A 20,588-nucleotide genomic window follows, 5' to 3' on the forward strand; every position below is an offset into this window, starting at 1 on the left:
CCCCCCCCCCCCCACCCCCGGTCCTATTCCCTCAGGGCGTCCGTGCACCGCGGTTGCCACGGTGCCGCCAAGCGCGGCTGTCGCGCGGCCCCGGTGTCAGCGGCGATGGCGGCGGGGTCGGGTGGGAGTGGGGGCTCTGGGGGAGGCCCCGGGCCGGGGCCGGGTGGGGGTGGGGGCCCCCCCGGCGGGAGCGGCCCAGGACCGGGGTCCGGCGGGGGTCCGGGCAGCGGCGGGGAGCTGCACCCGCGCACCGGGCGCTTGGTGAGCCTATCGGCCTGTGGGCGTACAGCGCGGCGGCAGCAGCCGGGCCAGGAGTTTAATCACGGGCTGGTGTTGAGCCGGGAACCCTTGCGCGATGGACGCATCTTCACCGTCCGCATCGACCGCAAGGTGCGGAGCTGGGGCCGCGGAAGCGAGATGTGGAGGGTGGTGGGAGGGGACTAGAAGGAGATGGGGGAGGCCAGCCAGGGTAGTCCACATCACCGGGTACCGAGAGGGAACCGCCAGACAGGACACCAGGTGATGGGCGGGAAGGGACCATGAAACGGAAACATTCAGTCTTAAGGAGAAGGAGACAAGGAGAGCTTGAGTTTTCTTAAGACCCAGGAGCAGGGAAGGGACGTGGGGCCCCACCCACTATAATGACTAGGGAACAGATCTGGAACAATTTTGGGGAGATGGAGGATGGAGAGATGTCAGAAGTGTGATGGGAGGAGAAGAGAGATAACCAAGAAAAGAACAACCATTGAAGGACAAACTCACCGGTTTGGCCAGAAAGATGGGTGAAGAGAGATATTCAAGGAGCAAGAGGTGTGTGTGCCTGTGCATAATGTGGTGAAGAGGCCGGGTGCACAGAGACAGAATTTGGGAGAAGGGTGAGTTTGAGTGCAGCCAGAGCCTAGGAGAGAATTAGGCCATATACAAGGAGGGAGAGAGCCATATACAAGAGCAAGGAATATGGACATGGAGAGCTGTGAATTTGGCTGGTTGAGGGGCCACAGAGACCAGGGAAGTTAGAGGCGGCAGGGGGCTGGGGCCAGGGAATTTAGCCAGCCTGGTGGGGAAAGGCGTGGTGTTGTAGACAGTGAGCACCCACGGTACAAAGCAGAGTTGCTAAAGGAGAGCGGGCCCAACCATCCCCTGAGACCAGAGTCCAGAAAATACCTGTGGGACTGGATCTCTGGATGGGGATGCCTTGTGTCTCAAGAGAGCAAAGCCAGTTAGCTGTCTGAGAGGTGGGAAGAGGGGGACACAGTGGCCTGTGAAATGTGGTTTCCTAGTGGTGGGAGACCCATTCGTGGCCCATCTTGAGTCCCTGTCCATCACCCCATCACAGGTCAACTCCTGGAGTGGCTCCATTGAGATTGGGGTGACGGCACTGGACCCCAGTGTGCTGGACTTCCCAAGCAGCGCCACGGGGCTGAAGGGGGGCTCGTGGGTAGTGTCAGGCTGCTCGGTGCTGAGGGATGGACGTTCTGTGCTGGAGGAGTATGGGCAGGACCTGGACCAGCTTGGCGAAGGGGACCGTGTGGGCGTGGAGCGCACAGCTGCCGGGGAGCTGCGGCTCTGGGTGAATGGGCGGGATTGTGGCGTGGCCGCCACGGGCCTGCCAGCTCGTGTCTGGGCCGTCGTGGACCTTTACGGCAAGTGCACCCAGATCACCGTGCTACCCCCTGAGCCGGGCTTCAGCCCCCCTGCTCCCATCCCCACACCTCCCCTCGAACCCTCTGCCCCCACTGAAGAGTCTACCTTGGCTGAACAGGGGACCTCTGGGGATGAAGGTGAGAACACAGCTGGGGCAGCCCTGGAGGGGTGGGGCAGAGGGAATGACTGAAGGAATGGGGGAAATGTAGTGACAAGTAGGGTACGGGCAGGGCCACTCAGACCCCCGAGTCTGTTGAAGGGGATAGCAGGGACTAGAGGAGGGGTGTCATGGCTGTGGGCCCTGCAGCAGGGGCTGAACCCTTATTCCCCTCCTATCCCACCTGGTCGCCAGCCTTCACGGTGTCCCCCGCGCAGGCCCGGCCGGAGACGTTTCCTAACAGCCTTGAGTCGCATAATGGTGAGGGCTCCGGGGAGGTCCCGGGAAGGGGAGTGGGAAGTGAGGTGGACAGGGCGGGACCTCGGGAGAGGGGTAGGGGGAGCGCAGTAAGCCTGAGCATGAGGAGACTCATTTCTGCTTCCTTCCTCCGCCCTGCTATCGCAGAATTTGCCAGCATGGAGCTCTCCGAGGTGGTGAGCAACGCCATCCTGTCTGCCTACAACGGGGGGCTCCTAAATGTGAACCTGAGCTCCCCACCGGCAGGGGAAGCACCGGGGCCTAGCGGCACTGCCACCTCACCCATCCTCACTTCCAACGATGCCCTCCTTTTTCATGAAAAGTGTGGAACCCTCATCAAACTCAGCAACAATAATAAGACGGCAGAGCGCCGCCGGCCCCTGGATGAATTCAACAATGGGGTTGTCATGACCAACCGCCCACTCCGGGACAATGAGATGTTTGAGGTGTGCAAGGTCCTGGGGTCTGGCTGACACCTCACCCTCCGGGAGCTAGAGATGGGGCTTGATGCTGGAAGGGGGCGGGGGTGGCCTGGGGAAGAGCCAAGGGCGCAGAGTTTTTTCTCTGCATTTACATTCCCCGCCTCTCCCTTCCACTGTCACTACACCCAAGATCCGCATCGACAAGCTCGTAGATAAGTGGTCAGGCTCCATTGAGATTGGTGTCACCACCCACAACCCCAACAATTTGGAGTACCCAGCCACCATGACCAACCTGCAGTCAGGTACCAGCCCCCGGCAGGGTGGGCATGGCCTGTGGTTGCTGAGGTGAAGGGAGCCCGTACCCTAACCAGGGTGTCCGCTTCCCCCAGGCACCATCATGATGAGTGGCTGCGGGATCCTGACCAACGGCAAGGGTACCCGCCGGGAGTACTGTGAATTCAGCCTGGATGAGCTGCAGGTGAGGCTGAGCTCAAGGCGCGGGCCACTCTCCAGGGGCGCCCGGGCACTGTGCAGCCCTTCCTGGGCACTGTGCTCTCTGACCTAGGGCAAGGCCCTTTATCTTTTGCTTGAAGGCTCCTTCTGAGAAGGCAGGGTTGCCCAACAGTTAGGCACTCAGATTTGGGAGTCACATGGGTTTAATTCCTTTCTCTGTTTGGCCATTCGTGGTAGTGACCTGCAGCAAGAAACTTACCGTCTTTGGTAGTTGTTTCTTTTTTTTTTTTCGCGGTACGCGGGCCTCTCACTGTTGTGGCCTCTCCCGCTGCGGAGCACAGGCTCCGGACGCGCAGGCCCAGCGGCCATGGCCCACGGGCCCAGCCGCTCCGCGGCACGCGGGATCCTCCCGGACCGGGGCACGAGCCCGCATCCCCCGCATCGGCAGGCAGACCCCCAACCACTGCGCCACCAGGGAAGCCCCTGTTTCTTCTTAATGTCTAGAAATGAACCCGTCAGTAGTTTTCGATAGACTGTCGTGAGGGTTAATAGGTCGGTGTTGATAAAGTGGTTTACCACAGTGCCTGACTTGCCTTGAGCATCAGAGTGGTCTGAGACGCGTGGGAGCCTTTTGGAGCTGTTTCCCTGTCGCATGGTGTGGTGGGAAGGCTCGAAGCCCACTCTGTTCTCACAGTCCCCAGGACAAGTCTGGAGCCTGATTGTGAATGGATTCCAGGCTGTTATTTTTCTGCTTTGAATAGGAGGGCGACCACATTGGTCTCACGAGGAAGTCCAACTCTGCCCTACACTTCTTCATTAATGGCATTGATCAGGGTAAGGGGAAGCTCAGAGAGAGCAGCTGGGCCAGGGCTTTTGCTGTGAGGGGGTCTGTATCTCATTCTCTTGCCTGTTTCATATTCCATCTCCCTATATTGACTCTCCTCCCCTCGTCCCCCCATCCCCTGTGCCTTCCACCCCTGCAGGCGTGGCTACCCCCTTGACGCCCCCGGCGGTGTACGGTGTGGTGGACTTGTATGGGATGGCTGTGAAGGTGACCATCGTCCACAATCACAACCACAGTGACCGCCTACGCCGGAACAATGCCATCCTGCGGGCGCTGTCCCCTGAGGGCGCTCTCCGCCGGGCTGCTCCTGCGGCCCAGGCAGAACCCGAGCGCCTGCTCTTCCACCCCAACTGTGGGCAGAAGGCAGCCATCACCCACGAGGGACGCACTGCCCTGAGGCCCCAGTATGGCCCATGGGGTGGGGAGAAGCCTGCGGAGGGGCTCTGATGGGATTGGGGGGAGGGGTGGGGCAGTGGGAGGCAGCAGGAGTCTGGTGTGGGGCGTCCTGGACAGAGAAGGGGGGCCTCTTGGAGTGTGAAGTGTGGCTGCTTGACTTGGGTAGTGGGTGTCGGGCAGGCATCGCCAGGCTGAGCTTTGGCACACTCAGTATGTGTGTCGGGATCTGAGTCCCCACTTGCTGTACCCTCAGTGCCACTGACGACTTCAATCATGGCGTGGTGCTGAGCAGCAGAGCCCTGCGGGACGGAGAGGTGTTCCAGGTGCGCATCGACAAGATGGTGGACAAATGGGCTGGCTCCATTGAGATTGGTGTCACCACCCACAACCCTGCCTACCTCCAGTTGCCCTCCACCATGACCAACTTGCGCTCTGGTGAGCTCCCAAGAAGGGCAGGGCCAAGATAGGGTGCTAGGGGGGAAGCCGTCCCTGAAGCCCTGAAGCTTGTTCTCCAGCCCCTCTTTCACTTGTCACATTTATGACGACGCATTCAGTGGCTGAGGAGTGCCATGTGGACAGGGCCTGTGGCTGGCTTGGGAACTGCAGAGTTTTCTTGCCCTGCTCTGGGAAGAAAGCAACTGTCAAAGGAAAGGCGGGATGGGCTAATGGCTTTGGGGAGTAATGTGGGGACCGCTATGTAAAGGAGAGGAGCTCTGGCTTTCCCCTTATGGCCTCTGCCACTCCTTGTCCCCCTAGGGACCTGGATGATGACAGGGAATGGGGTGATGCACAATGGGACGACCATCTTGGACGAATATGGGCACAACCTGGACCGGCTCAAGGTGGGAGAGTGGGGGTACCGCCAGGTGTCGGCAGCGGGGAGGTTGGCAAGGTGGGGCTGCTGCGGGACCGGCCCAGGCAGGAACTCCGCCTGACTCCTCACTCCAGCCCCCCTTCTCCCAAGGCAGGGGACACGGTGGGCGTGGTGCGGCGGGAGGACGGAACTCTCCACTTCTTTGTCAATGGGATGACTCAGGGCCCCGCCGCCTGGAACGTGCCCCCGGGCGTCTATGCTGTCGTTGATCTCTATGGCCAGGCAGCCCAGGCCACCATTGTGGACGACGTGGGTGAGGGCCGGGCTGGGCAGGGGTTGGGGTGGCCTTGGGAGGCCTCAGAGACAACTGTAATCCTAATGGGTGATGTCCACTCTTGCAGAGGTGCCCCAGGTTCCTGAGCCACTCCCTGAGGGGAACAACCAGGTGTCTCCAAGCTCCCCGTCATCCGGGACCGGGGGCTCCGACCTCCGCTTCCACCAGCTGCACGGCAGCAACGCAGTCATCACCAACGGTGGCCGCACTGCACTCCGCCACAACTGCCGCAGCGAGTTCAATGACGCCATCGTCATCTCCAACCGGTCAGTGTTGGGACTTTCATGTGCCCACTTTCCTACTACCCAGCGTCGGCCACCCAAGTAGGGCCTGTCTGATGGCCATTCTCCCTGGCAGGGCCCTGAGGGATGGAGAGCTGTTTGAAATTGTCATTCAGAAGATGGTAGACCGCTGGTCAGGCTCCATCGAGGCTGGTGAGGGGCACGTGTGTGTGTGAGTGTGTGTGTGTGTGTGTGTGTGTGTGTGCGCGCGCGCGTGTGTGTGTGCGCATGCGCGTGCGCACATGCACTGCAGTCAGGTGCTGGCTGCAGGAGGCTGGGGGCTCAGCTCAGACCCACCCCTGCCTCCTTCCAGGAGTGACCGCTATTCGGCCTGAGGACCTTGAATTCCCCAACACTATGACGGACATTGACTACGATACGTGGATGCTGAGGTTGGGCTGTCTGCTTTGGGGACCAGCTGGGCGGGGCTGGGTGGAGCTGGCTGGGATGAGGGACGCAGAGTTGGGGCATGTGGTGGCCATAGACAATGACAGACCCAGGGGTTCTGGCTGCCCAGTCCCTTCGATTCTGGGAAGCCCTCCCCCCATACCCTTAGGGAAGCTCCAGCTTTTCCCGGGGGGGACCCCAGGGATGAAGGATACAAGATTGGGTCTCAGACCCCAGATTGAGATCCCAGTCTGAGGCACTGGAAGGTTCCGACAAGCAGAGACTGGGCAGAGGCCTGTGTGGGGAGAGGAAGCTGGGAGGCTGACCTACTCCTTCTGTCATCCCCCCAGCGGCACAGCCATCATGCAAGACGGTAACACCATGCGCAACAACTACGGGTGTGACCTTGACGCGCTAGGCACGGGTGCCCGCATCGGCATGATGCGCACTGCCAAGGGCGATCTGCACTACTTCATCAACGGCCAGGACCAAGGCGCTGCCTGCTCAGGCTTGCCTCCCGGTAAAGGTGACTACTCTGTGGCTTTCGCCCTGCCACCTTCAGCCCAGCCCACCCCTGGCTATCAGGCTCCTGACCCCTTCCTTTCTCACCCAGAGGTGTATGCAGTAGTGGATCTATATGGCCAGTGTGTCCAAGTGTCCATCACCAATGCCACCGGCCCCATGGACAACAGCCTGGCGACCAGCAACACCGCCACTGAGAAGTCATTCCCCCTGCACTCCCCAGGTTCAGCTGGCAGGGAGGGAGGGAGGGCTCTGCCTGCCTGCTGTGGGCCTGGGGGATGCAGTTTCCAGGTCACGGAAGCTGTTCAAAGATAGGCTGGCTGCAGCAGCTGCAGACCGAGGGGAAGGGGGAGGGATCAACCCGTGGTGGGAAGCAGCTAAGAAGAGGGGAGGAGGTCACACCTGGTACACAGGGCCTGGACCCTTCCCCGCCACCAGCAGGCCGGGACACCGTAGCTGGGCGTGGAAGGTTTGGGACTGGGTCTTGCCTCGGTGAAAGAGGAGTCAGGGGTCTTGAGGGAGCACTGGAGATGGGACCTTCGCGTCAACTTCCTGCTTCACCTGAAAGCTTTGCCTGTGTCCTGTCTGAAGCTTGCTGCCCCAGTCCTCCCCCATCCTCTGGTGCCATCTTTCCACAGCGGCTGGCGTGGCTCACCGATTCCACAGTACTTGCGGCAAGAACATCACCCTGGAGGAAGACGGCACGAGGGCGGTGCGTGCTGCCGGCTACGCCCACGGCCTCGTCTTCAGCACCAAGGAGCTCAAGACTGAGGAGGTCTTTGAGGTGGGCCGTGGCGATGTGACAGGGGAGGTGGCGGACCCTTCACAGCAGGGCCACACTGCTTCCCACCCTCCTGCCCCACAGTGCCACTGAGAGTTCCTCTCTCTCACAGGTGAAAGTGGAGGAGCTGGATGAGAAGTGGGCTGGTTCCCTCCGGCTAGGGCTGACCACACTAGCGCCGGGGGAGACGGGGCCTGGAGCGGGCAGTGGCCCGGGGCTGCCTCCCTCCCTGCCAGAGCTCCGGACTAAGACCACTTGGATGGTGTCCAGCTGTGAAGTGAGGCGCGACGGGCAGCTCCAGAGGATGAACTATGGCCGGAACCTCGAGAGGCTGGGGGTGAAGCAGCTGACTTCAGGGACCGGGGTGGGCGTGGGAGTCGGGGTGGCGGGGAGAGGTGGGCTGAGCACTTGTCCTTGCCTCACCTTGGCCCTAGGTGGGGAGCCGTGTGGGCATTCGCCGAGGGGCAGATGACACGATGCACGTCCTGGTAGATGGAGAGGATATGGGGCCTGCAGCCACCGGCATTGCCAAGGTAGACCCAAGACCAGCATTGGGTCTGGGAGTGGGGTTGAGGTCCTCCACTGATCGCTGACTTCTGGGTCTGTGTGCCCCCAGAGCGTGTGGGCCGTGTTGGATCTGTATGGGCCAGTGCGGAGTGTTTCTATTGTCAGCTCCACCAGGCTGGACGAGCCAGAAGGCACCCAGCCTCCTTCCCCCAGCTCAGACACTGGCAGCGAGGGCGAGGAGGAGGATGAGGGCGAGGAGCACGGCCTGGAAGTAAGAGGCAGCAGCAGGGCCCACTGGGCACAGGGAGGGACCGTTGGTGGCCCGTTGGGTCGTCTTCAGGTTCTCTGATCCAGCCCTGGGTGGGCGGAGGCTTATCTGCAGGCTCTGTCAAGCCCAGTGGGGTGGCTCAGGCCTCGCGTCGGCCGCCCCGCAGCTCGCTCTCTCCTCCACACCAGGGCCAGAATCAAGTGGCCGTTATGCCCACAGCCCTCGAGTTCCTAGAGAACCATGGGAAGAATATTCTCTTGTCCAACGGGAACCGTACAGCTACACGAGTGGCCAGCTACAACCAGGGCATCGTTGTCATCAGCCAGCCCCTGGTGCCCCAGCTGCTGGTCCAGGTGGGCCTCACCTCCTTGTCCCCGGCTCCTCTTGCTCAGGGTGACCCAGGGCCAACCCTCCTGCAGAGAGGCTTTTCCAGGTTGAGGACAAAGTGGAAGGCATGCCCTTTGGGTGAGCTTCCTGGGCTTTTGTTCATATCCTGTGGTGGCAGTTGTATATCAGTTTCCAGGAAGTACCCAGCTGGGGCCTGTGACGAGGGAAGCAGTGGAGAGGGGCTGAGGGATGCCAGGGAGACTCCTGATTCTGTATGTGGGAACAGGGTATGCTTTCCAGAGGAGGGGGTCTTATGCTGCAGACTACAAGTTGTCAGAGTTAGGCAGGTGAAGAAAGCCCGTGGGGACAAGAATCCTTTTAGAAGCAATAGCAAGACCAAGGCTGAAAGAGGGAAGGACACAGCTGAATTTGCAGTTTCCTGTCCGTCCAGGCATCAGAAGGGGTGGCATCCCAGGCCACACTGTGGGGTGCCATCTTCTCTCCCTGGCTGGGGTGAGGAGCCCGGTCCTGCAGGGTGGGTGACCTCTTTGTAGGAGGCCATGATTGTGGAGTGGTTGCCTTCTCCCCAGGTACGGATAGACTTCTTGAACCGGCAGTGGACATCTTCCCTTGTCCTGGGAGTCATTACCTGCCCACCGGAGAGGCTCAACTTCCCTGCTTCTGCCTGTGCCCTCAAACGGGCGGCCTGGCTGCTGCGGGGCCGTGGGGTCTTCCACAACGGTCTCAAGGTGGGTAGGGAGCAGAGAGAAGGGTGAGGGGCTGGCCGAGAGGGAGAAGAGGGGCCCCTAGCCCTGGAGCTAGGACCGTAGGTATAAAGGCATCCTGTAGTGGATGGGCAAGGGTGTGAGCGGCGTTACCTGGTCAGTCTCGGGCTCATCGTCTCCTACATCCCTGCTGTGGAGAATGTTGCGGGGGGTGGGGCTGGGGGAGGTGGAGTCTAGGTAACTGAAGCAGGGGCAGAGCCTGGGCAGTGGGCAAGTGTGGAGGCAAAGCCCAGGGACTGGCAACCTGAAGCTTAGTGAAGGGCAGGGGTGGCTGCTGCCGGTGGGAGTCTGATCTCTGGGAAGACAGTAGGTCTCTCCTCCCAGATCTGTGAGAAGTTTGGGCCAAATCTGGACACGTGTCCTGAAGGCACCATCCTGGGACTGCGGCTAGACAGCTCTGGGGGGCTGCATCTCCACATCAATGGGATGGACCAGGGAGTGGCTGTGCCAGATGTCCCCCAGCCCTGCCACGCGCTCGTGGACCTCTACGGGCAGTGTGAGCAGGTTAGTGGCAGCAGAGGCGGGGAGGAGTGGTGCCTGGGAGGCTGGGCTGTCCGAGGACAGGGGAAGTCTGGAGTTCAAGGAGGGGATCTGGTCACACTCTGGCTGACCACCCCTCTCCCCTGCAGGTGACAATCGTGACCCCTGAACCAGGGGCTGCCAGTGGAAAGAGTGCTGGAACCCAAGGGGACATGGAGAAAGCTGACATGGTGGATGGTGAGCCAGCCGAAGGGGCCAGGATCCCACCTCACCCCCACCTCGTACTTCTGGCCCCAGCTCCCGTGACCTGTGCCCCTTCTGCTCCCTCAGGTATCAAGGAGAGTGTGTGCTGGGGTCCACCGCCCACTGCTAGCCCCCTCAAGAGCTGTGAGTACCACGCCCTTTGCTCCCGTTTCCAGGAACTGCTGCTGCTTCCTGGTGAGTCCCCAGTCCCCCAGAACCTGCCTCATTCCCGGCCCAGCCCAGGGCCATGGCCGGAGCCCTGAAGACCAGTAGGAAATAGGCCATATGGCTGAGACCCAGGGCGGGAGCCATGCCACAAAGTCTACCACTCACTCTCCACAGAGGATTATTTCATGCCTCCGCCGAAGCGCAGCCTGTGCTACTGTGAGTCTTGCCGGAAGCTTCGAGGGGATGAGGCCCACAGGCGCCGTGGGGAGCCCCCGCGGGAATACGCTCTGCCCTTTGGCTGGTGCAGGTTCAACCTCAGGTACATATGGGGCAGGGTCATGCTTCTCTCTCACTGTTCTTTGCCCCTTGAGAAAGGGAGGTCCCGAGAGGGTGTATGGTAGAAGACAAAACTTCTTGTCTGGGGAATGACCTCGGGGAGCCAGTGACCTTTGTCCTGTCTGTCCACCTCCTAGGGTGAATCCCCGCCTGGAGGCTGGGACACTAACCAAGAAGTGGCACATGGCGTATCATGGGAGCAACGTGGCAGCCGTCCGGAGGGTGCTGGACCGGGGGGAGCTGGGAGCAGGTACCGCGGCACCGGCAGAGGCCGGGCAGGCCGGGCCCGTGGGCCATGGGGGGGCCGCCCTGACCCAGCTCTCCTCACAGGCACTGCTTCCATCCTGAGCTGCCGGCCCTTGAAGGGAGAGCCTGGGCTGGGCTTTGAGGAGCCTGGCGAGAACTGCGCGCCTCCTCGGGAGCAGCAGCCCCCACCAGTGCTGCTTTCCCCCTCCCTCCAGTATGCTGGGGCTGAGGCCCTGGCATCCAAAGTGCAGTGAGTACACAGGAAGCGGGGCCTGGGGCCGCACGGGTCGCCATGATTCCCTCTCCTCTGCCACCTTGTCTCCCTAGTTCCTCAGTCTCTACCCAGCCCTTTCTTCACACAGTCTTTGCACAAGTACCACTTATTTTGTCCTATCACAGAGAACAAAGAAGGGAACCCTGGGCATGTGGAAGTTATGCCCTTTCTTGCTCTAGAATGTTTATGCATAATAAGTATTTAGTATTTTTAAAGGTGACAAGTAAGTACTATGGAAACAAAAAGAGTGAGTGAAGCGGGTCAGAAGTGTGGTTGGAGCGGGCGTATGGTATAGGGTGGTCCGGGTAGACATCATTAAGAAGGTGAGATCTGAGCAAAGACTTGGAGAAGGCAGGAGGGAGTTAGGCGAGCAGGCATTGGGAGGAAGGCCATTTCAAGTAGAGAGGACGGCTAGAGCCAGGTCCCTGTACGGAGAGAGTGATTCCTGAGAACAGCAAGGCCAGCTGCTAACTGTCGTGGTGGCAGCTGGAAAGGGGGAGAGGTCCTGGGCCCAGAGGTCTCACTGCCCTACTTATGCTTCTTGCCTGACAGATTCCGGGACCCCAAATCCCAGCAGACACACCAGGCCCAGGTGGCATTCCAGGTGTGTGTGCGCCCTGGCTCCTACACCCCCGGACCCCCTTCCGCTGCCCTCAGAGAGCCTCCCGACCCTCACTTCAGCCCAGCCGAACTTGAGTGGGTAACCAAGGAGAAGGGGGCCACACTTCTCTATGCCCTGCTGGTACGGGTGGAGTGAGGGGTGAGGCCGCACCACTACAAGCACAGTTGGGCCTCGGCCCGTGGACTCTGAATGACGACTGCCACCACCTCACTCCAGCGACCCACGGCACGCTGAGTGCTCAGCCTGGCAGATGCACAGGAGCATGCGGGCAGACTCTCAGACTAGCTGGGAAGCGGAGATGTCTCCGTGCCCAGGGCCCGGACAGTCCCTCCCTCCGAGGTGAAGGCGCAGCGGGGAGCCCGGCCGCAGGCCCTGGGGAACCCTCTCCATGCACTGATCTGGGGAGCACGACTCCCCGCGACTCCTCCCCCATACACTTAATTTATTTCCGTTTCTGTTCTGGTTACTGTGAATTCCAGAGGAGTCTCCCGGTGCCCCACATGAAGCTGCTTTTCCGGCCCAGGCGGGAGTGGGGAAGGCGGCGCCGGGGGTCGGGCCTCTGTACAGTTGTTACTGACTCTGATTTCTAAGGAGCCAATAAACGCCGTCTCAGAGCAGCCGCCTCGGCCTCTCTCGCGCGCGCCTCTCGTCTCCCGGAGGAGCCCTGGCCCCGCCACGTCAGGGACTCCGCCCGCGGGGCCGGCCCGGTAGGGGCGTTTCGCGGTACGCGGCCGGGGCGCCGCGGAGGCGTTTGGACACCGCGGGTACCCGTCGCGGACGCTACCGCCTGCCCCGCCCCACCGCCCCGCCCCGCCCAACCCGCGAGCCCGTGGCCGCCCCGACTCCGGAAGGACTCGGCCGAGCGGCCGGATGTGACGCCACGGCCCAGGCGCTCGGGAGGCCGCGGAGAAAGCGACGAGAAGGCGGGTAGGGAGGGGCGGGCGCCCGGGTGGCGGGCAGGGGGCGGGAGCGCCAAGACCCCCGCCCGCGCACGCGGAGGAGCCGCGCTGAGGGCCGGGCCGGTTGGTGGGCACGTGACCGGGGCGGCGGGCGGGCGGCTTCCGCCCGGCCCGGCGCACTCCCCCTGAGCGCCCGCCTCCCCGTAGGCCCGGCCCGAGGTCTGGCAGCCAGCGACAGAGCCGGGCGCCCACGGCCCGAGCGCCCCCGGCAGCACCATGCCTGCGCTCCTGGAGCGCCCCAAGCTTTCCAACGCCATGGCCAGGGCGTTGCACCGGCACATCATGATGGAGCGGGAGCGCAAGCGGCAGGGTGAGACGGGGCCAAAGCGGGAGGATGCACGGCCCGGGGAGCACCGCTCTCCCAGGGCTGACCCCACCCACCCACGGGCAGACCAGTGCACGGCGGCCGAAGCTAGAGGGACGGACAGCCCCGTTGTGGTGGGGATTAGAGGCCACATCTAAACTCCAGCGCCCTGGAGCTGGGAAGGACCTTGGAGAGCACCTAATAAACCTCCCCGCCCCAGCCCCCTCGCAGTGATGGGGAAGCCTGTCCCCTCCTAGTGCTCTTGGTACTGGAGCAAGTATCAAGAGCACTGGGATAACCAATTTTTGCCGGTCTTCATTCTCTAACATTCTAATAGTTTAACCATCCTGCCACTTTCTCGTTCTGCCTGACTCTTATTCCAGAGGAGGAAGAGGTGGACAAGATGATGGAACAGAAGATGAAGGAAGAGCAGGAGAGAAGAAAGAAAAAGGAGATGGAAGAGAGAATGTCACTAGAGGAAACCAAGGAACAAGTAAGCAGTCTCTTCATCTCTCCTAGCTCTTTCTTCTCTTGGCTCTCCTGCCTTCACCTTCTCTCCCCTCCCCAGATCCTGAAGTTGCAGGAGAAGCTTTTAGCCCTACAGGAAGAGAAACATCAGCTTTTCCTGCAGCTCAAGAAAGTTTTACATGAGGAGGAAAAACGGAGGCGAAAAGAGCAGAGGTGAGATTAGAGAGCTAAAAATAAAATTGGGCCCAAAGTGTAACTGGGATTAGGTAACAATACATCAGTGTTTAATGGCAAATGGAACGGGGAGGGGGGTGGGAACGGCATGGGTCGGACTTGTCTTTGATCTGCCTTCCTGTCCCTCCAGTGACCTGACCACTCTGACATCAGCGGCATACCAGCAAGGCCTGACCGTTCACACTGGAACTCACCTCCTCAGCATGCAGGGTGAGGATTGAAGAAACTGCTTGTCAGAATGCCCCTTCCAGTAGGTTGCTGCCTCATTTCAGCATCACGAAGCCCCTCTCCCTCTCTAGGGAGCCCTGGAGGACACAATCGCCCAGGCACCCTCATGGCAGCAGACAGAGCCAAACAGATGTTTGGACCCCAAGTGCTTACGGTAAGAACAGTAGAAATGGGTGTCTAGGCTGAAGTTTTTTCCCTACTACTACCACCCAGACCCCAGCACGCTTACCAGCCAGCACTCAAGTCATGGGTGTGTCCCACCAAACTGTGTAGAGGAAATGGGGCAGTCACTTGAGTTTTTGCTTCATGGAGTTCACAGGCAGTGAGTTCTCATCTTTCCTCCTTAGACCCGGCACTACGTGGGCTCAGCAGCTGCTTTCGCAGGGACCCCAGAGCATGGGCAATTCCAAGGCAGCCCGGGCGGCGCCTATGCCACTGCTCAGCCCCCACCTCACTATGGGCCCACACAGCCTGCCTACAGTCCTAGTCAGCAGCTCAGAGGTGAGCAGTGCGAAAAGAGGAAGAGAGCTTTCCTCAAGGCCCAGAGGGAGGAGCGGGGAACAGGCTACGATGAGGTTCTCGTGACTGTCTCTTGCCTCCTCAGCACCTTCCGCGTTTCCTGCAGTACAGTACCTGTCTCAGCCACAGCCTCAGCCCTATGCCGTGCACAGCCACTTTCAGCCCACCCAGACAGGTGACGGACACCCCACGCAGGGGCCCAGTTTCACGGGTCCTCCCTTCCTTTCCCCATTCTCTACTCACTTCACACCCTTCCTCCCCACCTAGGGTTCCTCCAGCCTGGTGGTGCCCTGTCCTTGCAAAAACAAATGGAACACGCTAACCAACAGACGGGCTTCTCTGACTCAGTGAGTAGAGCCTTGCGAGGTCAGGGAAGGGCTACCTATGCTAAGGGGAGCCGCAGGTTGCCTCAGCTAACTTTGTTCTCTGCAGTCCTCCCTGCGCCCCATGCATCCCCAAGCTCTGCATCCAGCCCCTGGACTCCTGGCCTCACCCCAGCTCCCTGTGCAGATGCAACCAGCAGGAAAGGTAAGGGTGGTAATCCAGCCCGTGAGAATCCCTACACGACAGGGACACAGGACTGGGTAGGATAGGTGGTCCCCACCCCCATATTCCCTTCCTCCCTCGGGATGGCTCTCAGTTGGGCGTGGAGTAGAAGGGAGGGCTCGCACGCTGACAAAGCCCTCCTTTCATCACCGCTGCCAGTCGGGCTTTGCAACCACCAGCCAGCCTGGCCCTCGGCTCCCCTTCATCCAGCACAGCCAGAACCCGCGATTCTACCACAAGTGACCATCAGATTTGATCTTCAATCTTGCCCCCAGCCCCTGCCATGGGGGAGGATCCCTGGTGTGTCCTAGTCCCAGGCCAATAAAATCTACCTGCCACTGACCCTGGCTGCGACTATCTGTGTTGCCTCCCACTGGGCTGCTAGGAGGGTGAGGGGTGGCTGGCAGGTCCATAGGAACCACAGGGGGACGGCAGGTTGGTTGTAATGAGCTCAGTGGCAGAGTTCAACCTATACTCTTATTTCTGATTTCCAAATTGACATTCTAGTCAGCAAATACCGATTTATTTCGAAGCAGCAGCTGAGTTGGGGGCTTCATATTAAACTTGTAGTTTTATTCAGGTTTGATTTTTAACAAATGTGTCGGGGAGAGAGCCCGCAGGAAAGGGTGAAGCCCATGGGGGCAGGGCCCTCCCAGATGCCTGAGGAGGGGGCAGGTCCCCTCCCCTCTCCTCCTCTTCCCTTCCCATCTAAAGGGATTTGGGGAGAGACATAGGCAGGGGAGGGGGCTGGTCCCCAGTCTGTGGGGGTGGTGCTTGGGAAAAAGGGCTATTGGGGAATAAGGGACCAGACCAGGGATGAGTAGGGGAAGGGCACAAGGAACATTTGCCAGAATCCACAACTTTCTGATTCCAGATTGAATTAAAAAAAAAAAAAAAAAAAAAAAAAAAACCAAAAAAAAAAAAAAACAAAAAAACAAAAACCAAACCAACCTAAACCACAAGCAGCACCCACCCGGTCTCCCCCACCAGGGCTGTAGTGCGAGGGGAGAAGAGGAGGGCAGCGTCACCAAGGCCATGGTTCACTCACTCCTGGCCAAGGGAGCAGGGTGAAGGGCACGGGCTCCCCGACAGATTGAGGGTGTAGGGGAAACCAAAATAAAATGTCAAATAAATTGTGTAGGAGGAGTCCAGCCAAGGGCCGGGCCAGAGCTGGGCCAGGCTGGGGGAGGGGGCCTCTGCAGGCTGGAGGATCACTGCTGCCACCACAGCCACCCTGGGTAGAAGAGAGAAACCAGGTGAGACAGGATAAAACCTTCAAAGGGAAAAAGGGTGAGGGGAACAAGCACCACAATCAATTAAGACCAAAGTAGCTCTTCCATGGAGATAACAAAGTGAGTGAAGGGGGCTGGGGGGAGGGGTGTCACCACACTCACCTGGGAGCCAGTTATTTTGCCATGGCCTTGATTGCAACAGCTGCCTCCTCTGTCATGGCAGACAGCACCGTGATCTGGGGGAGCATGGGGGTAGTCAAGTCTGAGCTCAGAGAAAGAAGCACAAAGAACAAGGCTGGGCATAAAAGAAAGAGGGGGGGCACCATACCAGTATCTCTTCTCCACAGTCGTACTTCTGCTCAATCTCCTTGCCAAGATCTCCCTCAGGCAGACGGAGGTCCTCTCGCACCTCCCCGCTGTCTTGGAGCAGTGATAGATACCCATCCTGGATGCCAATCAGCTGGGGGCAGACAGGGAAGGAAGCTGAAGGTAGGCCCAAGTAGCCTGAGGATAAAGGGTCTGATGGGCAAACTAGGGTGGGAAACTGCTAATACCAAATACCCTCTCCTCCTGCCAATCTCCCTTCTCTCAGCACAAGGTCTTCTCGCCAGTCTTTATCTTCCTCCCACAAACCACTAACCCATCTACATCCAGACCATCTACATACCTGGAAATCGTTCCTTTTGATGTTGGGGACATCCATATTATGAGTTGACGGGCAGATATCTTCATATTTCTTCCCAGTAAAGATGTCAATACCAACCAGATGGACCTGTATGCATGCATCACATCAAAGAGAAACCCAACCAAACTCTAGGATGGAGGAGATAAAGGCTCAAGTTATCCCTGGCTAGTGAGGGAAGTCAGACTAGGTTGTCAGGACAAAGATTAGAGGAGCTGGAATTGAACCAATCAACTCAAGAAAGAAACACTAAAGCCTCTAAAAAGAGCCTGGGGCCAAAAGACCACCACTGAGACTGGAGTTGACAGCACACAGGAAGGTTGTAGGACAGGCTTGGAGCAGTCACCTCGAGCTATCAAAACATTATCGAGAGACCAGGATCCTAGGGGAGCAGGAGGAGTCTAGGTGAAAGTCTGGAAGAAGCTTTCTGGACATCAGCATAAAAGGCTGAGGACTTGGAAAATAAGGAAGGTAGAAGGAAAAGAGCTGAGAAAACAGGAAGGAATGAGAAAGAAGAGAGCTGAAAAGAAAAAAGGACTTGGGGGGAGAACAGAAAGAACGATGCATTTAGGAAATAAGAAAACCAGAAAGAACAAAGAATGATCTAGACATCTGGGGGTAACTCAGGATGTGCCAAGTCAACAGAAGACAGAAAAACTGATTTGGGAACAAAACCACAAGAAATCCAAAAAGGGTGAATCAGGTTGAACTTTTGAGAAAAAAGAAAAAGTAAAGTTACAAGGAGGGATATAAGAAAAATGTTAGGACCTAAGGAAGCAAGGAGGCTCCAGGAGAGCGGGCAGGTAGAGACACTCTGATGCTGCATCAGAGATCCAAGGGGAGAGCTGGCACTGGAGAGTGGGGCAGCAATTTGGAAAATCAGAGGTGTACACTGGAGCCCCTCCGAGGGATGTTAGGATTGGAGAAATCCTGGGCAAAGTGATGGAAACAAAGAGAACCTACAAAGACTCAAATGGACAAACAGAAAAAGTGACGGAGCAGCTGAAGAGCCAGAGCATAAAGGACCACGAAGAGAAGTTGGAGACACACAAAGATGGAGAAAGGGGGGATTCCAAGGATGACAGGGCACAGAAGGGTAACCAAGGAGGAAGCTGAAGGCTGGTGTAGTAGTTGAAAAAGGTGTCCAGGGCTGAGTGCTGAACACAAGGAACTGGACGGTAATAAAAGAGCTAAAGAAGATAGGGGGCTAGCATTGATGACAGCTGGTGGGGAAGACAAGATATGGAAATGAAATTCTAACCTTGGCATGGCCGTGCTTGCCAGTCTTGGAGGTTGACATCTCCACAATCTTACATGGCCGGCCTTTGAGCACCACAAAGCCATTCTTACGTAATGCTGAGCACTGCATCGGGAAGGTGGCTGAGGCCCCTGCATCTCCTGTCTCGAAGTCCAAATCATCTGCCATTTTAAGAGGCTTCGATTCCAACTAGAATCAAGAAGAGAACGAGGGTCAGTAAGGATAGAATAGGGTCTCCAATTTATCCCACTCTACTCTAGAAACACTGCTTCATTTTTTCCCCAGCACTTTATTCCATTACCCACGTAAAATAAGGTTCCTAGATTAAATACTGATTGGAATCAAAAATACTATGTGTGTGGCGGTTGGGAGATAAGCAGGATTCCCCACCCCAAATGAAAGCTAAAGGGGTGGCCCGGGATAGAAAAAGCTCCAGGAAGTCAGGATGTCAAATCTCTGAGATGGGCAAAGGCCTAATTCCTGGTAGGGGGAGGACTCAGGTGTTGCTTGCCACTGAAAACCAACCACCCCTCTTCCCCACACATAACCAGGGCTATAATTAGGTGAGCAGCTATGAGCCAGCAAAAGGGCGGGGCTAATGTGGGGGGGGAGGGGTGGAGACCGGAGGACAGGGAGCCCCACCCGTCTCTGTTACCCCCCCACACCCTATCCACACACGAGCCAGTCACTGGTACAGGAAACCACAAGGCCTCTTTGGGGGATTCCCGCCTCTCCAACATGCATTTGCAGACGCAGCCGAGGGGGAGAAAGTAAAGTTGTTTTCTAACTGATCTCCCTGCCAAACACCTCTGCTTTCCCAAAGGGAACCCAGGAACCCAGCCTCTCCTCAAGGGCCCTCCCACTTTTCCCAGGATGCACCGGTCCTGTCGGCTTTTCAGGCCGGGCCTGTACAGTCAGTAGAAAGTGGGAGAGTGGGGAGTGGTGAATGACGATAAAATGAAAGCAAAAGGCTGGTAGTAGTTAGTGAGTAGTGTAAATTACACTAGGCTAGCAGAGTTAAGGACCCTAAAACCAGGAACTCCCATATCAGACACAACGAGAAAGACAGTGACAAGGTGAAGAGCACCTATCAAAATGGGTAATTCATGTGCCCGGGACTTTAAAGCGCTGTAGGGACGACCGATAAGAGTTGGGCTCCCGTCCAATCGCCCTCGGTTTCCCACTTTCTCTGGCGTCCCAGCACGGACAAATGCCACTTACACCCTGGCTGGCCGCCTCACTTCACAGGAGGATTGGGGAGAAAGCTACAGGGGCCCATGAGGCGGGGGAGCGCTAACATATGCCCACAGCGGGCTCACGGAGGTGATCAAGATCAGGGCGTCGGGCTTCTCCCACTCCTCAAAATTCCAAACTCCCTCAGGCGCCCGCGAAGACCACCTCTCTCCGCGCTGGGGGTTGCCGGCTCCCGCCCACCATGTGGCCGCCCGGGGCTTCCGGTGGCCGGGACCTGGGGGGAGGGGTCCCCGCGCTGCCATGCGGCCCCCGTCCACGTTCGGCCATGCGGCCTCCGACCCCAAGGGCAGCCTCTCATAGGGGGCACTTCCGGTACTGCGGCCACCCCCTCCTCAAAGGCCGCGCCAGGCCGGAGCCACGCAGCCTCCCCTCCCCCCCGCCGGCCGCCAACCTCCCCTCCACATGCCCTCTCACCGAATAGCCCCCTCCCCCACCTCACGTGGCCGCGCGGCGCCCGGTTCTCAACGTCCCAGGTACCCTTACCCAGGCGGGCCGATCTTGCCCCCGGCCCTCGCCCCAGCTTGGCCGCCCGGCGGCCTTTCCCGCGTGGCGGCCTCGCGGCTCGCCGTCCCCCGCCCTGCGTCGCTCCAACGTCACCGGGCCAGCCCCAACCGTCACCCCGCGCGCCAACCGGGTCGCGCGCCCGAGCCTCTCCGCACCTCGCGCCGCTCGCAGATCGAATCTCGTGCGGCGGCGGCGGCCGCCGATCCCCTCTGCCCCCTCCCCGACCCTCGCGCAGTTCCATCTCTACTCCCAGGCCCAAGCCAAGGTTCCGCGCACGCGCGCCCTGCCCGCTCTCACCTCGCGCGAATGCACTGACTCGACCCCGTTCACTCGCGGCGAGCCCAACCGCTGCCCCAGAGCCCGCTGCCGCCGCCGCCGCCGCCTCTACCGCCGCCGCCGCTGCTGCACACGGGTCTTAGTACGCAGGCGCCGACTCCCCACTGACCAACCAAGCAGCCCTGTGACAGCCGCGCAAGCGTGCTATCTATCTCCTCCGCCCTCCACCCCCGCACTGCGCAAGCGCACAGATTCTCCCGGCTCTCCACCCTCCCTCCCACCTACCCATCCAATGACGCGCATCCGTGACCCCGCCCCTCACAATTCCTGAGTTCGTCCCACCAGTAGGCAACGCGCAGGCGCATCCGGTTTTTTAATCCCTTCAACCTCCTCTCCCATCCCCGTGTTAGACCACCAGCCCTACCGGACGGTTCTTGCGCCTGCGCAATAAGAAGCCCTGCACTCCACACCCTCTGAAGGAAACGCCTCGGCCTCAAGGCGCATGCGTGTTGGGAGTCCTGACCGCCCCTTCCACTTCAGACGTCGTCTGTACGCCAGGCGTTGAAAAGACCACG

The 20,588-nt window shown here is 59.3% G+C and overlaps 3 protein-coding genes across 8 annotated transcripts; 2 read left to right on the forward strand and 1 right to left on the reverse strand.

The window, feature by feature from the left end:
- Positions 1-90: 90 nt before the first annotated feature.
- Positions 91-12,163, forward strand: LOC111185791 (neuralized-like protein 4). Of its 5 annotated transcripts, none has more exons than XM_022595708.3 (29): positions 91-390; positions 1,337-1,781; positions 1,997-2,062; positions 2,207-2,505; positions 2,672-2,783; positions 2,871-2,959; positions 3,696-3,768; positions 3,918-4,182; positions 4,428-4,609; positions 4,931-5,016; positions 5,139-5,301; positions 5,390-5,588; positions 5,680-5,756; positions 5,917-5,995; positions 6,341-6,516; positions 6,604-6,735; positions 7,151-7,296; positions 7,406-7,630; positions 7,728-7,826; positions 7,910-8,071; positions 8,257-8,421; positions 8,986-9,144; positions 9,505-9,684; positions 9,810-9,897; positions 9,991-10,098; positions 10,246-10,390; positions 10,545-10,657; positions 10,738-10,903; positions 11,480-12,163. In XM_022595708.3, the coding sequence occupies exons 1-29, from the start codon at positions 106-108 to the stop codon at positions 11,682-11,684; spliced, it is 4,689 nt and encodes a 1,562-aa protein (XP_022451416.2). In that variant the 5' UTR covers positions 91-105; the 3' UTR covers positions 11,685-12,163. The 5 variants fall into 5 exon arrangements, with proteins under 5 accessions (XP_022451416.2, XP_022451415.2, XP_089755979.1 ...); XM_022595707.3 differs by having other exon boundaries at positions 6,341-6,510; XM_089899853.1 differs by lacking the exon at positions 1,997-2,062.
- Positions 12,164-12,370: 207 nt separating this feature from the next.
- Positions 12,371-15,748, forward strand: LOC149744773 (G protein pathway suppressor 2). Of its 2 annotated transcripts, none has more exons than XM_089899915.1 (11): positions 12,371-12,476; positions 12,656-12,818; positions 13,196-13,305; positions 13,381-13,493; positions 13,645-13,724; positions 13,814-13,896; positions 14,090-14,243; positions 14,347-14,436; positions 14,529-14,608; positions 14,694-14,789; positions 14,967-15,748. In XM_089899915.1, the coding sequence occupies exons 2-11, from the start codon at positions 12,725-12,727 to the stop codon at positions 15,048-15,050; spliced, it is 984 nt and encodes a 327-aa protein (XP_089756041.1). In that variant the 5' UTR covers positions 12,371-12,476; positions 12,656-12,724; the 3' UTR covers positions 15,051-15,748. The 2 variants fall into 2 exon arrangements, with proteins under 2 accessions (XP_089756041.1, XP_089756042.1); XM_089899916.1 differs by having other exon boundaries at positions 12,406-12,472.
- LOC111185808 (eukaryotic translation initiation factor 5A-1) lies at positions 15,695-20,167 on the reverse strand. Its single transcript, XM_022595744.3, has 6 exons — positions 20,035-20,167; positions 17,983-18,168; positions 16,707-16,811; positions 16,368-16,499; positions 16,202-16,275; positions 15,695-16,041 (listed from the first exon to the last, which is right to left on the reverse strand). The coding sequence occupies exons 2-5, from the start codon at positions 18,145-18,147 to the stop codon at positions 16,213-16,215; spliced, it is 465 nt and encodes a 154-aa protein (XP_022451452.1). The 5' UTR covers positions 18,148-18,168; positions 20,035-20,167; the 3' UTR covers positions 15,695-16,041; positions 16,202-16,212.
- Positions 20,168-20,588: the final 421 nt, after the last annotated feature.

This window comes from Delphinapterus leucas, chromosome 19, assembly GCF_059928025.1.
Source record: "Delphinapterus leucas isolate spDelLeu-1000000601 "Yukka" chromosome 19, BTC_Dleu_Yukka2, whole genome shotgun sequence".
Lineage (NCBI taxonomy): Eukaryota > Metazoa > Chordata > Mammalia > Artiodactyla > Monodontidae > Delphinapterus > Delphinapterus leucas.

What these genes read in the sequence shown, in the direction of transcription:
- LOC111185791 (XM_022595708.3), top strand. Translation starts at nt 106, where the DNA reads ATGGCGGCGGGGTCGGGTGGGAGTGGGGGCTCTGGGGGAGGCCCCGGG. An exon ending in TCAGCCTGGATGAGCTGCAG is followed by an intron (nt 2,960 to 3,695) that starts GTGAGGCTGAGC and finishes TGCTTTGAATAG; the next exon opens with GAGGGCGACCACATTGGTCT. An exon ending in CACCATTGTGGACGACGTGG is followed by an intron (nt 5,302 to 5,389) that starts GTGAGGGCCGGG and finishes CCACTCTTGCAG; the next exon opens with AGGTGCCCCAGGTTCCTGAG.
- LOC149744773 (XM_089899915.1), top strand. Translation starts at nt 12,725, where the DNA reads ATGCCTGCGCTCCTGGAGCGCCCCAAGCTTTCCAACGCCATGGCCAGG. An exon ending in GCGGGAGCGCAAGCGGCAGG is followed by an intron (nt 12,819 to 13,195) that starts GTGAGACGGGGC and finishes CTCTTATTCCAG; the next exon opens with AGGAGGAAGAGGTGGACAAG. An exon ending in AGATGCAACCAGCAGGAAAG is followed by an intron (nt 14,790 to 14,966) that starts GTAAGGGTGGTA and finishes CACCGCTGCCAG; the next exon opens with TCGGGCTTTGCAACCACCAG.
- LOC111185808 (XM_022595744.3), bottom strand. Translation starts at nt 18,147, where the DNA reads ATGGCAGATGATTTGGACTTCGAGACAGGAGATGCAGGGGCCTCAGCC. An exon ending in TCAAAAGGAACGATTTCCAG is followed by an intron (nt 16,500 to 16,706) that starts GTATGTAGATGG and finishes GTCTGCCCCCAG; the next exon opens with CTGATTGGCATCCAGGATGG. An exon ending in ACTGTGGAGAAGAGATACTG is followed by an intron (nt 16,276 to 16,367) that starts GTATGGTGCCCC and finishes ATGCTCCCCCAG; the next exon opens with ATCACGGTGCTGTCTGCCAT.